This window comes from Mesoplodon bidens (assembly GCF_964165515.1).
Source record: "Mesoplodon bidens genome assembly, chromosome: 1".
Classification (NCBI taxonomy): domain Eukaryota; kingdom Metazoa; phylum Chordata; class Mammalia; order Artiodactyla; family Ziphiidae; genus Mesoplodon; species Mesoplodon bidens.
In genome coordinates this window covers 189,275,853-189,290,951 of record NC_138176.1, presented here as the reverse complement: position 1 = coordinate 189,290,951, position 15,099 = coordinate 189,275,853, and the positions used below count along the sequence as shown (strand labels likewise).

Genomic DNA, 15,099 nt, shown 5'->3' with positions numbered 1-15,099 from the left:
TTTTATGCTAAAATTCTGAAATGATTATGTTTGTCTTTTGAACCGCTGCCTAGTGAATTCATGCAAGCTGTTTGTACAAAGACAAATTAAACTCAAGTAGATGGATGCAGCTAACCTCCACATTCAGACCTCAAAAGCAAATAAAGCTGAAGTCAGAGAGAAAATACAAATATGTCTTTTTTTCCCACACATTGCAAGTTTCCGAAGGAGATGCTTTCATGGAGCAGCCGTTTGCCATCTCTGGTTCCTCCGTGGAAGGAATTATCCAGAAGATGAGGATTATGCATCTAGGTAGTCTAATTAAAGATTTTCTTCTACAGGAATGCTTATCATGAAGTAGCACAGGGGAAGTGATGTCAAGACTAATTGAGGGTCAAAGACAAATCTGGAGTGATTAAGATTTTCTGAGAATACTTCAAATGCGGCCATCATGAACACTTTCTCTTAAAGACACTGAAGCACCGGAGAGGCAGACTCAAGGACACAGCCTCAAAGCCTGTTTTCAACTTAAACAATTCAAAAAATCTGGAAGATTTTCTGAAAAACTCCAAAGAGCTTCCCTATCAGTGGGCTTCCATCTTCAGATCTGCATCCAAATGAATCACATATTCCACCTCCTTGTGGGTGACAACAGAGGAGACAAAAGAAGAAGGAGAGAATGGTCCATGCATTTACAAGCTGCCAGGGCAGATCATCTGTCCTCTAAATTAATGTTTATGGTAAGCACACAGATAATTTTGGCTGGCCCCCTACAAGATGCAAAAACTGTTGGGAAGATGAATTTCTGGCTCGGCTGTAAGTGAAATCACAAAACCAAACATATTTAATCAAGATGCTAGTGACAGCTCATTGCTCATCATTACGATACATTTGTGGGCTATAATTTCCCTCTCACCCATGGTGTTTGCTTCTTTTCACACTTCCTGAGGCTGGCCCTGCTTGGAGGTCGGCAGGTCATTTCCCCTTCCTTCATACTCTAATCAATTTCACTCTCAAGATCTCACACACCAGCAGCTCTGGACTGCTGTGCTTAGGGTCAGTCAAGCAACAGGAAATGCTTGCAGACAGAGAACCGCAATTTCTTTTTCATCTAAAGAAAAATGAGAGTTTTAATATGCTTATCACACCCAGGTTTGAAATATATATATACATGAAATCCCAAATTCTTTCTCCTCCATAGAACAAACTTTTGGTCTCAAGCCTGTCTTTAATGTTTCATGTGATCCAGTTTATTGGAATAAGCATATGCTTCAAAGCATTGAAAGGTTAGGGCCCATGTCAATATCTGTGTCCTCTAATCAAAGCTTACTTGGATGGGGGCGTGGCATGATGGCAATTGATTGTGTGAAAGTGGACTTCTTATCTTCAGCTAAATGCTGAAAACGATCTTCCCACTGTGGTATTGGTATCATGAGGAACTGTGAGATGGGAATTGAAAGGTTTCCAGCACCCTATTCTTATAAGCTGTCACCTTAAAGCTCTAGGAAACTGCTCCAGAGTTACCTGTAAGGTGAGCTTGAGTGCTTTGGCTTTTGTGATTTTGGCTTAAACATGTGGATCTCTGGTTTCAAATCTGTAAAGGAGAGCTACACTTCCTTGGGTCGTTGTCAGGTTCATACCACCCCTTCTCTCTTTCTTTACCTTTCTCCCTTGATAATTTTAGGAGACTTCTTCTATCTCCTATCTTGCCTATCAATAACTCCCATCTGAGTGTTCACAGAAAGGAAGAAGCCACTCACATTCCAAACCAGGACCAAACCTGTTAGACTGGCTGTTAACCTTAAATACTGCCAAAAATTTACCATATTTGGCAGCTCAGAGAATAACCTAGCAGCGCATGCTCAGAAATCATTCATTTAAGCTGGAGGTAGGTAGCCTCACAGTGAAGCCTGTTGGAAGCTAGGGGTTGGGTCCCAATGAGCACGAATGTCTTTCTTCGAGTTGTTGACTTTTATATACACAATTAAAAGCAGGTGGAACGATTATTGTGCAGTTTGTGGGGTTTTTGTTTGTTTCTTTGTTTGTTTTGGGAAACCTTGGCATCTTATCTCTCATACTCTGAGCCCTACTGAAGTCACTGTAGTGTTTTTATTTTCCTGAGGAGCTGAGAACTCATCATTGACCAACCATTCAGAAAAAAGATAAAAGGATCATTCATGTAATCATTCCACAAATATTTAGGAGCGCCTGCTATGTGCGAGTCTCTGTGCTAGGCTCTGAAGAGTCTGGCTTTCTGCTGGACTCTGCAGGCCCCGCAGTAGATCCATGTGGCAAGACAGATTACCCAGAGGCTGCCTCCGAGATGGATGTTACATTGTAGAAAGTTTACTGGAGAGTACTGGAAGGGTCATTGGGGTCAACACCTGTAGAAGAAGGGACCGAAACAGGATTGAGCAAGGGAAGAAGCTGAGCCTCAACTGATCTCAGTGGAGGCTTCAGCCAACCCTGTAGGAGCTCTGAAGTGGAGATGACTTTCAGAGTCATGGTGAGTTTGGGTAATGGGACCCAACCTGGGTAATGGACTACTACCCTTATAGGTCAGTCACTGGATGGGGTTGTTGGGAGAGGACGTGACCTAGGGCAAGGCAGAGGCAGCACCGCCATCCACTGGGAGATGAAGCCCTCTGATCCTGAGAGGAGATCCGGATGGCACATCACAGTGTCTACTACGTTATACTAGAAGGCTTTCAGCTACCCCACAGGAGATCTTGACCCATCTGGCTTGTCTCAGACTAAGACCTCAGGGATAAAGCCACTCTAGGGTTGGTTAGTTTTGTGGCTCAACAGCATATTCAAGAGCCTTTCCATCTTTCTGCTCCGTCAACCTAAGGGGTCTACTTTTTTCTGAGCCTTCTTCCAGTCATCGTCACGCATGGCTGGAGCAGGGCCAGGAATCACTGTGGAAAAAAAAGATGCCACCTTCGCCTCTGAGCTCTTTCTGTTATCAAGGAAAATATTCCTTCATCTCTCTCTCTTTTTTATTGCTGTAAAATATACACAACATAGTATTTATCATTTTAACCACACATAAGTGTACATTTCTGTGGCATTAAGTATATTCACAATGTTGTATAACTATCACCACTATCTATACCCAAAATTTTCCATCATTCCCCAAAAAACCCTATACCCATTAAGCAATAACTTCCTTCTTCCTTTCCCCTTCCCTCCAGTTCCTGTGACTTCTAGTCTACTTTCTCTTTCTATGAATTTGCCTATTCTAGGTTCCTCATATGAGTGGAATCATAACAATATTTGTCCTTCTGTGCCTGGTTTATTTCATTAAGCATGGTTTCAAGTTTCATCCATGTTGTAACATATATCAAAAATTTGTTCCTTTTTATGGCCGAATAATGTTCCATAGTATGGATAGACAGCATTTTGTTTATCCATTGATCTATTAATGGACACTTGGGTTGTTTCCACATTTTGGCTATTGTGAATAATGTTTCTGTGAACACTGGTGTGCTGATACCTGTTCAAGTCCCTGCCTTCCAACCGTCTGAACAGATACATAAGAGTGGAATTGCTGGATGTTTCACCTTCTGAGAAACTGCTTTATGCAGCAGCTGCACCACTTTACATTCCCACCAATGATGCTAAGGCTTCCGATTTCCCTACATCTTCAGTAACACTTGTTATCTCCCTTTCATAAAACTGTAACCATCCTTTCCCTCATATCTTATTGGCCACTGTTGCCCAATTCCCAAATTTATTATTGGCAAAGTGAATGAGATCAACATTGACTGCCTGAAACCAATCAGGATCCATGTCCCCAAAGGACAAGGCTGCAGGGAGGACAGTTGGGTATCTGAACAATATCAGGGCATTTCAGCAAGCAAGAAAGGGTGGGGTGGATTATAGGGAGGCCATGATCAATGTTTGCAGTGGAGAGGCTTTAAAAATATCAGTGCCCAGGCCACAAATTCGGATTCAGTTGGATTCTGTTGGTCTACAGTGAGCTCCCAACATCAGTCATTTTTAAATGTTCACCCACTTGATTCTAATGTGCAGTTAGGGTTGAGGCCACTGATCTAGCAGGTGAGACTGCCCGCTAAACCAGCAAGTATTTATGAATACTGAGAGTTGAGAAGTACAACATGCTGAGGCACCTTGCCTGGTCCAAGGGGACCATGGAAATCCCCCAAGAGAGAAGAACGTTTAGACTGATAACTGAAAAAGTCAAGTCAGCCAGGCTGGGGGAAGAGTGTCATAGATACAGGGACAGAAAGAAGGCGGTGCCCAAGGAATGGGAAGAAGCTCAGTCTAGCTGGAGTGGACAACGTGTCTATTTCTGACCTTGAGGAGACAGTATTTTTACTTAAAGATGTGCAATTCATGAGGCAACAGCTAGATTACACACTCCGACTCAGTTTACCATAGGGATGACCTTCTCCTGGTAAGCTGAGTAAGTAGCAGGTTATACTTAGAGGGAGCAGACAATTAGGTTTAAGAACTGAATTTGAAGCCTGCCTATGTTCTGCACAACCAGTGTGGCCTTGGAGAAGTCTCATGACCTCTTTGGATCTCCGTAAATGTCCTACAAAGGTGAGGTTATGAAAAGTATCTCATAGGACTATTGTGGAACTCAAACAAGAAAATATATATACGTGAGTGGCATGCATTCATATACTGATGCATTCCAAATATCTCTTCCCATCAAAACCTATCTCAAGATAACTTCTGAACTCCAGACCTGTCTGTAGAGCTGCCCATTTGACATTGCCCCTTGAATGTCTAATGGGCATCTGCCGCTTGACATGTCTAAGACTGAGCTCCTCCATCCTTCCCCATATGAGCTAATGGCATCTCCATCCTTGGTGTCACCCTTGACTCCTTTCTCTCCAACATCCAGTCCGTTAACAAGTCCTGTCACTCTACTTTCAAAATATATCCAGAATTTGACTGTTTCTCACACCTGTCACCACTGTCCTGGTTCAAGCCAGCACCGTCTCTTGCCTAGGCTTTGTAGCAGCCTCCTAAATGCCTCCTTGCTTCTGCCCTCCCCTGCAGTCCCTTCTCAACACAACACTCAGAATGATAAGTCCAGTCACACCACTCCTTTAATCAAAACCTGACCAGGGCTCCATCTCAGTCAAAGTGAAGGGTGAAACCCTTATGATGACCTACAAGCCCTTCCATGGTGTGGTCCACCATTATTCTCTTATCTCCTACAGTTCTTCCCTTTGTTCATTGGCTCCAGCCCCAATGCTTCAGCTCTTCCCAGAATGTGCCAGGAATATTCCTGCCTCAGGGCCTTTGCACTTGTGGTTTCCTCTGCCTGGAATCCTCTGTCTTATTTAGCCACATGTCTAACTTCTCACTTCCATCAAGTCTTTACTTAAAAGCTACAGTGTCAGGAAGTCCTTCCCTACACACCTTATTTAAAATTTCAACCCTTGCCCTTGATGTCATATTCTCCTTCTTTGTTTTATTTTTTTCTTTAGTATTTACCAATAACATGCTCTATATTTTATTTATATATATTGTTTATTAGCTTTCTTTCCTACCAGAATATATATATGCATATGAGGATATATATATATTCATATATATATATAATCTCCCTACCAAAATACCCCTGCTCCCCAAGGGCAGGGATTTTTGTTTGTTTTATACACTTTATATCTCCAATGCTAGGACAGTACCTGACACATAGTAGTCCCTCAATAAATTTGTCAGTATCACATTTTACAAAAGAGAAACCTGAGGTTCACTGTGATTAAATAATTTACTCAAGATCACACAGAAAAACAGTGGCAGAGTTGGGTAGTTAACTGTTCTATGATGCTTTACAACATAAGAAGCCCATTTAGCAAAAAGAGCAATATCATTGGCCCCTCTCCAGTCTTCCTCCCTACCACCAGCTAAAGAAACAAAATATTTCAATGAGGAAGGATTAGGGGTGGAGACTTTGTGGTGTGGCCCTGTGGACCCTTGGCTAGCGTGCCCAGATTTGAGTGTTCTTAGGCAAGGAAGCAGGGGAGCCATCTCAGCACTTGTTCTGAAGCAAGAAGGTCAGTGACTGTAATTAAACAAAGACCAGGGGGAAGGTATACTCGGCTGCACAGGAAGATACGCTGAGTCCATTTGAAATGGTTGGGGAGATTTTTTTACACAGTTATCAGCATCAAGCCCTGTCTCACTGGCAGTGCCACCCAGACTCACTGCGCCCCCTAAAAATTCCTTCTTCTTCCATCCATTGCATTGAACACACAAAGAGAAACCCTATAGCAGAATACAGGCCGAGCAGTCAGACAGCAACCCTATAGTTAGATCTGCTAAAGCTTTGTTGGAATGAGGGCAGTGATTTTTAAAGAGCATCTTGTTTTGAGGAAGAGAGAATTTGGTGGGACAGTGGTTGTGTTAGCAGGCAAGGCCTTTTTCTCCTCCCACTTGGGAAGCCCCATTGCTGGCCCTCTCCCTCCATGGGGACCCAGCCCCCTCTGGGAAGCGGAGCTTCTAGAACCAGAGCCCAGGCAGGCAGAAGGCTTCCCTAACAGTTCAGAAGGCGGAAGCAGTGGCAGGGCATGAGTGGAAGCCGAAGCCTGCAGGCTGCCGTCAAACCAGAGGCGGCGGATTCCATAGGGTCGGGGCAGAGCAGAGTCAGAGCAAAGGCCGGGGGAGCCATGGCCCCGCTGAGCCACAGCATCCTCATTGTCAGAGTGCGTCCATCCTGCGTCTGCGGAGAAGAGTGAGAGAAAGCCTGTGGCATGCTTAGCCTGGCATCCAGCACCGAGCTAGCTGTCAGCATGTGATTTCTGTCTCCTTTCCAGGGGCAAAATGAGGACTAGCAGAGGCTCTTTGCAAAGGTACTGGGTTGCAGCCCAGAGAGTGGAGGAAGAGAAGGAAGCACTTAAGTTGCAGAATGCCTCTGTGGGCAACGTTCAGCTGCTTCCTGTGCTCCTTAGAGGCGCCCTGGAGGAGCAGTCGCCTCTGGGCTTCCCTTCAGAGACTCTGCCTCTTCACAGGCACTCACACCAGTTCCCAGGGCCCTTGCCGTGTGCTTCACCCAGATCCTCTCTTCAGCTGATGCCCCCAACCCTGGCTGCTGTCCTTTCTAGGGGGTGCCCTTGCCCACATGTTCACCCAGCCCAGGAGGCACCGTGAGGCCAGTGGCAGATGATGAGGTGATACCTTACGAATTGGGGCAGCTCTAAAAAAGCGATCCGGCTCCACTGGATCTGCTGAAGCTCACTGTGGGTGAGCTTCTGCCTGGGCCCATCCTGCCTTCCTCCCTTCCTTATAAGCATCTCCCAAAAACACGCTCCGAAAGCCTTCTGCATGGGACTCCGGGGAGCCCAACCTCAGACCACCAGTCCCTCCACTGTCTGTTGTCTTTGCCCCTCCAACCACACCCTCTCATCTGACCTCCCGGGCACCCTCCTTCCACTAAAATGCAGTCATATTGTATGCCAACGACTGGAAAATGGGTGCTGAGGGGTTAATATGTTGCCCAATAAAAACAGTGATAATTATATGGGAACCAACCTCCACATGCAGCTAACAATCTGCGAAGCACACTTACATGCATGATTTTATTTGCAAAGCAGAATAGCATGATAGTCTCCAAAGTGCTTCTGCCTGGATTTGAATCTTGGTCCTACTACTTATTAGTCTTGTAACCTTGGCCCATCTACATAACCTTTCCAGTGCTCAATTTCCCCATCTGTAAAATAAGGATATGAATGGTCCCCTCCTCCTAAAGTTTTTGTTAGAATTAAATGAACCAGTACATGGACAAGTTTTGGAATAGCCATGACACATAGTAAGCACATACTATGCATTAGTTATTAGTATTTGATCCTCGCAAGAACCCCAGGAGGTATTATAATTACTGCCTGTGTTGGACATCTCTCATGCACACCTTGTACTCTCAGCCCACCTTTTCACTCCAGCTGTTCCTGCAGCCACCTGGTGGCACAGGTGTAACCCAATGGCACCTTGCTCAGCTGTACTGCTTATTTCTTACTTCCTGCCCTGGCTTCTCTGCCACCATCACTTGAGATGCCCGTGGACCACACTCAGCCATTCTGACCCAAGCAAACTTGGAAGTGTGAGAGAGCTGACATCCCATGGGGACCCTTTGACCAAGGAAGAGTTGGGAGCCAATGGGAAAATGGTGCTTTCTCTTATTCCTTGAGAGAATAATTCTGAGGTATAATGTGTCCCATCGAGGTCCAAGTTCAGTTGCCTGTAGCAGTGGGCACCCCCATCTTGACTTTCCCTCCTTTTGTTTCCCACTTCCCAGCTGCCTATTCCTGTTACTTGAGCTCACTTTCCCAAATAAACTACCTACATACAAGCCCTTGCCTCATGCTCTTCTTTGGGGAACCATCTAACTGTGAACAAGAGGAGAGTGAAAGAATAAAAAGAGGCTTGTTTTGCATCCAGAATCAGATCCGGACTCAAGGCCAAAGCCTTCCACCTCCCTAGTCTCATTTCCTCACGCTGTGCTCCCTCCCAGTTCATACATATGCATCTTAACAGAGGCCTCCCAGAAGCTTGGTCAGTTGAAGGCAAGTCAGGGAGGAATCAGCTATGAACGAGCAGCTTTGGACATTTTCATTTCAGAGCCCCTTTCCTGTCCCTACTTAGAGCTGGTCCTACACAGCTGGAGGTTTCACCTGACTGGGGCCTGGGGCAGAGACTGTGTCAAATTTGTCTCTGTACCACTTGTACTCAGGGTCTGGCCTACAGGAGGTGCTCAGGGAACGTTCGCTGGATGAACAGACCCAGCAATCCAACTATTGATGGTTTCTTTTTAATTTTTACTTTTTATGTGGCTGTGCCTGTTCCTATACTTAGTTTATTTTTAGCTGGTTTGGAATGTAATCTCAGATGGACAGAGAACATTTTAGGGAAGGGGTTGTTTACCTTTTACCAAGCTAAGTTAGTACAGAATCATGTGCCTGAAAATTATTCAAGGAATACAGGATATTTCTTGAAAAAAAACCTGATTGTCAGGTTGACTGACTGATGAAAGAAATAGAAGCTGTTAAAAAGCTGTCCTCCTGTGGCTTGGAGGACAAATGCAGCTTTAAGATGCATGGGTTTCATGATTTTATATTGAAATTCTGAAGTATGTGCGGGTCCTTCCACTTCCTATAGCTTCTGCCTGTCCTAATTCTCAAATTTGTGTTACCTGCCTAGCCCTTGTAGGTATCTGGGTTGTGACCCCCATACAGAGTGACACACAACAGGGCACAAGAGCTGAAGGAGTTGAGCAGCGCCATTGCTGACTTTCCCTGCAGCTTGCTCACCTATCCCTGCCACCATCAACAGGTGCCCAGTGATAGCATGACATCCTGCCTTCCAGGTACTACAAGATCACCGTGGTGCTCATGTGCTTCATGGTCCCCACGCTGGTGCCCTGGTACATCTGGGGAGAGAGTCTGTGGAATTCCTACTTCCTGGCCTCCATCCTCCGCTACACCATCTCACTCAATGTCACCTGGCTGGTCAACAGTGTCGCCCACATGTACGGAAACCGGCCCTATGACAAGAACATCAGCCCTCGGCAGAACCCGCTCGTCACCCTGGGTGCCATCGGTGAGTATGGGGTGGGAGCCAGTGGGGTTAGTGGCAGCTCAGATCTTCTTGGCTTCTCAATGGTTTTGTGGAATCTGTAAAGAGAGGCAATGGAGTGGAGTAAACTGGGATGAACTTGGGCTTTGGCGTTAGAATCCGAGCCACTTACTCTCTCTGATTTACAGTTTTCTTACCTGTGAAATGGTAACAGGAATGCCTGTCATAGGGGTGTTATGAGAATTAACTAATATACTATATGTAAACTGCTTAGTACAGTGCCTGGTACATAGTAGGTGATCAATAACTAGTAGCTATTTATTTTTACCACGGAAATTTCCCTAAAGGAGGTGTAGCAGTTGATGTCTCTCTCAAACTGCCCTGACCACTCTAGCCTCAGCTGTCCATCATTTGGCTGACCTTAAAAATAAATAAATTAATTAAAAGGCCTGCAAACAGAGGGATGGGGAGAATCGGGACCTTGGCGTCTTGTGGTACCACAGAATGGTTAAGAGCAAGGCTTCTGGAGTCTGACAGGTTTGGTTGAGTCTTGGTTCCTCTTCCTACTCTCTGGGCAAGTTATCTAGCTCCTCCATACCATGTGTTCTCATCTGTAAAGTGGGTATAAATATATAGTAGCATTGACCTCCGCCTGGGGTCGCCGGAGGGTTAGATGGGTTAATACATACTGTTTGCAGCAGTGCTTAGCAGGAAACAAGCCTTCAGGGATGTTGTTTTTCTTACTAGCCGTATGGTCTTAGGCAGGTTACTTGTCCCTTCTGTGCATTTCCATCCTCACTTTAAAATGGGGATAATCATAGCAGATAGCTTAGCTATGTGAGGATTATAGGCATTAATACCCTTTGAAGAATTTGGCATGGTGGCTGGCACACAGTATGTGATTAATAAATGATAGCTGTATCTTGATAAAAGCAACTCAGTCTCCTGGGTAACCTGAGCCTTGAGCACAGAGATCAAACCCAGGAAGGGAGGTTCCTGCTGTTAAGTTGAAACAGTCTCTGCATCCCTCTGCCATGGGTTTCTGCCATCATGGTGTTAGGTTCACCCATTTATTAAGGCCCCAGGGATCTTGTGTTGACAAGAGCAATATAAGGTGGAATAAACATCAAATTTAGCTATGGGAATAACTGGATAAGCAGAGAGAAAAGTGTGAGTTTCCTGACCCCTCCTATTGTTTTCTCCACCTCTCACTCTTCATCTTCTATAAGAATTGTAATGAGAGGAGCCACATCCAGTGGTAACTCTGAGAGCAGATGAGAGTGAGCACTCTGGGACTGTTACCGTCTTACATAGGGGATGGTGGGCCAGGGAACCCAAAGAATGAGGCCATGACACAGGCCCTGAAGAACTGGGTGTTGGTTTGAAGCTTGTCCAGGTCAACACTGGACTCTCAAATCAGTTTTCTTGATAAAGGTCCTTGGAAGACTCTTATTACACCCACTGTATGACAGATGGGGGAATACATCCAGAGTTCTTAGAACAGTGCCTGTTTCTGAAAATAGGGGAAAACTCTAGTACTCTAGTCTAGGAATGATGGGGTGGAGGGGCAGGGTAGAAAAGACCTAAATTAAAGAGAAAATTGCAGACAAAAGACCAATCCATCTGATATACTCATTGTAGAGCAGAATCTTTCAAATGTGGTCAATAGAAGAACTGTATGATGACCAATAGCCACTTAAGAAGTAAAGGAGGAATCTGGCAGTTCCTTGAGTGGTTAAAAATAGTTACTATAAGACCCAGCAACTCCACTCCTAGATTTATACCCAAGAGAAATGAAAATGTATGTCCACATAAAAACTTGTTTATGAGTGCTCATAGCAACATTATTTATTTATAGCAGCTAAAATGTGTCCCTCAACTGATGAATGGATAAATACAATGTGGTATATCCATACAGTGGAGTACTCTTCAGCAATAAAAAGAAATGAAGTACTGATATCTGCTACAACCTTGAAAATATTATGCTAAGTGAAAGAAGCCAGTCACAAAGCATTACATATTATATAATTTCTTTTATATGAAATATTCAGAATAAGCCAATCTATAGAGATTGTATGAGTAAAAGTGAGAAAGAGAAACAGTATATGTATAAATATATGCAAATAAATATATACATATAATATTGCTCATAATCTCTATATATACATATATACAGAAACAGTAGGATATCTGTATCTATATAAATGTAGATGTATTCTGTGTGTGCATGTGTGTGTGTGTGTGTGTGTATGTGTGTACAGCGGGGGAGGACGGGGAGCGAGAGAGAGAGAGAGAGAGAGAGAGAGAGAAAGAGAGAGAGATTTATTTTGAGGAACTGGTTCATGCGATTATGGAGGCTAAGTCCCACCATCTGCCGTCTGCAAGCGGGAGACCCAGGAAAGCCAGTGGTATAATTAAGTCTGAGTCTGAAGGCCTGAGAACCAGGGGAGCTGATGATGCAAATCCCAGTCAGAGGGCAGGAGAAGATGAGATAGGCGTTCAATCAGTGAGTCAGGAAAATGGGAGCAAATTCCTCCTTCCTCCACCACTGATTCTATTCAGGCCCTTAAGGGACTGGCTGATGCCCACTCACATTGAGGAGGACCATCTACATTACTGAGTCCACTGCTTCAAATTCTAATCTCATCCAGAAACGCCCTCACAGACACACCCAGAAATAAAGTTTAATCTGGGCACTCCTTGGCCAGTCAAGTTAACATGTAAAATTAGCCAACACAGAGAAAGAAAGAAGGGCTGGAGGGAGGGGGGCTGGTTAGGGGCCAACAGCTAAGGGGAGTGAGGTGTCTTTTTAGGTAATGAAAATGCTATAAATTTCATTGTGGTGATGCATGCACAGCTCAGTAAATACACCAAAAGCCATTAAATTGTATTCTTTACATGGGTGAATTGTATGGTAAATTATATCTCAATGAAGCTGTTTTTTAAAAAGAAAACAAAGAAGCCGTGAGACTTTTCCTGAAAACAGCTTAGTTGGGGGAAAAAGTAAGGGAGGAAAAGCTATTCACTGTGAGGGATAGAATAATATATAGGCAGATTTTGGATATTTAAAGATCCAAATCCTTAATTCACTCACCTATCAGAATGATTATCATTTATCTCTTCCAAGCTCTTCCAAGAAGTCTTCCTTTAATTACTTCAATCCACAGAGGCTATTTTCCTTTTATGAACGTACATCAAAATGATGACCTGTTATCAACCATTTGGCATTTAGCTTAAGAAGTACAGCTCTGAAGTCATGGGAGCATGTCACCAATCCACAGGGAGTATTGCTCTTGAGACTTTGTGCTGATTATTGTTCTTTTTCTGTTCCTGTTGAGTTTGTCTAGCCAACTGAGTGAACACTTCCTAAGGGCAGACAGCACGCCTTCTGCTCCCCACTGGAGCCTGACACAGTGTCTTGCAATAAATGAGTGATTTCTAGAAAGCGCTACAGAGAGATACTGATTGGGTTATTTCAAGCCCACTTTGTCTTCCAGGTGAAGGCTTCCATAACTACCATCACACCTTTCCCTTTGACTACTCTGCGAGTGAATTTGGCTTAAATTTCAACCCAACCACCTGGTTCATTGACTTCATGTGTTGGCTGGGACTGGCCACTGACCGCAAACGGGCAACCAAGCCGATGATCGAAGCCCGGAAAGCCAGAACTGGAGAGGGCAGCGCCTGACCCTGGAACAGCTATCCAACGTCCGCTGTCAACGCCTCGGTTCATGGCCTTTGTTACTACACTTCTCTTGTTCATTGGATCGTGGGAGGGGGTACAGGGTGGGGAGGGAACGGAGTCTACGCGGTTTGGGAATTTTTTGTTTGTCTCAAACTAATGTCAAAATACAACTCTCAATGAAAAGAATTTTTTAAAAGGCAATGTAACTATGATTTAACACTAGAACGTAGACATGTGATTTAATCGCTGTAGCTACAGTATGTCAAACATACATCGTCATGTGCTTGTAGGAGATGTTAACCCTGACAGGATGAAGGAATTTAATATTCTTTCAGTGCGATTCAGGAGAGCCTGTTTTCTTTTTCTACCAGTTAACCCAACGTTATTTTTAAACAGACTATCTGAAGGAGCAGAGAGACAGGGTAGAAGACAAAAGAGAGGGTCTAAATAGTAAAGAATGTTTGTGTTTTGTAATTACTGTGTGTTTGTGTGTTGTTATTTTTAAGGAAGAGAATTGAAAACGTAAAAAAATGAGAGCACAGGAAATGGCTCTCTTATTTTTTTTGCCCTGTTTCCAGCTTGTCAATGCTCCACTGTCTTTGCTTCAAGAGATCTGTTCACTGCTCAGCTAGTTTTGTGTCCCGAGCTGCACACCCAGCTGACCCTATAAGTCAGTGCCTGTTTTAAGTGTTTGATTTTGTTCTCTTTGCTATTGTCATTTTAAGGTGTATAACTCAGAAGTGCCAGGCATCAAATTAAGCTCAAATGAAACTCTCATTTAAATGTTTAGACACCTCATTTATATTCTAATTGATCCCAGCTACTGATGCATGTACTTTACCTACTTCTGCTAAATAAGCATATTAATTTTCCACACCAGGCAATCAGATCTTAATAACCAATAGTTATCTAGAACTCAGTGTCTACAAATGTTTCACCTGCATGCAGCCTTCACTGAACTTGCAGCAAGACATAAAGTGACCATTATGTAGCTTCTGGATTTAAGAAAAATTTGTGTGTTCAGTTGCCTTGTAAAGAGCATGCCAAATTAATGGGACAGCGTTCCGCTTTGTGTTAGATGTTTTAGAGCAAAAGAAAGCCTTATAGTGTTGGCATCAGAGCACTTCGAACATAGTGCTTCAAAGATAGGGAAGATGTAGGGTTTCAATTTAAATTTTAAATTTTTGAAAAAGAAGTGATGCCAATAAGAAATTGTCATAATAAAGTACTTCATCCAGCAGGTGTTTAGCAGTGTTATTTTTGCCATTTATAATGTGTAAACTATGAGTGATTTACAATAAATGATTATGAATTCATTGGTGTTCTTGACCAGATACTTAAATCTTTTTTTTTTTTTTTTAATTCGGCCGTGCCGCATGGCATGTAGGATCTTAGTTCCCCTACCAGGGATCAAACCCGTGCCCCCTGCAGTGGAAGTGTGAAGTCTTTACCACTGGACTGTCAGGGAAGTCCCCGACCAGATACTTACATCTGTTGGAATGTCCCTCAAGGGTGCCTGATGCTTTATGATGATCACATACTTCACGTTTGAGTTGGGCTCTGGGCTAACAGCAGCCCCTAAGACCAGACCTTTCCTATCCCATCAGCATAACCAGAAGGAAAGTCAGCAAGTTTTATGTGGAATGCAGAACCCCCAGTGGTATCATTTCTCACTCACCAACACTGTCGCTTGTACTGCTTCCAGCTGACCAATGGGAACCCAACACCTACATGTCTCTCAAAAGAGCATGAAGAATACTTTCCTCCCCAGAGCCCTGCCAGGCCCCCCAGCAGTGACCAGAGGAGGAGGAGATGGACTCAACTTTCACTCCAACCCCGCCTCTCTCAGCTTTGCCCCTCCATGTGCTGCCTCACTCTTTGCCCAT

General features: G+C 44.0%; 1 protein-coding gene across 1 annotated transcript in view; it reads left to right on the top strand.

The window, feature by feature from the left end:
* The window catches only part of SCD5 (stearoyl-CoA desaturase 5), a 160,736-nt gene extending 145,965 nt beyond the window's left edge, over positions 1–14,771 (top strand). The window contains exons 4-5 of the mRNA XM_081232757.1: positions 9,320–9,552; positions 13,026–14,771. Of these exons, the coding sequence (XP_081088883.1) occupies positions 9,320–9,552; positions 13,026–13,216 (424 nt within the window). The 3' untranslated portion in view covers positions 13,217–14,771. The remainder of the gene's footprint in view (positions 1–9,319; positions 9,553–13,025) is intronic.
* The last annotated feature ends 328 nt before the right edge of the window (positions 14,772–15,099 follow it).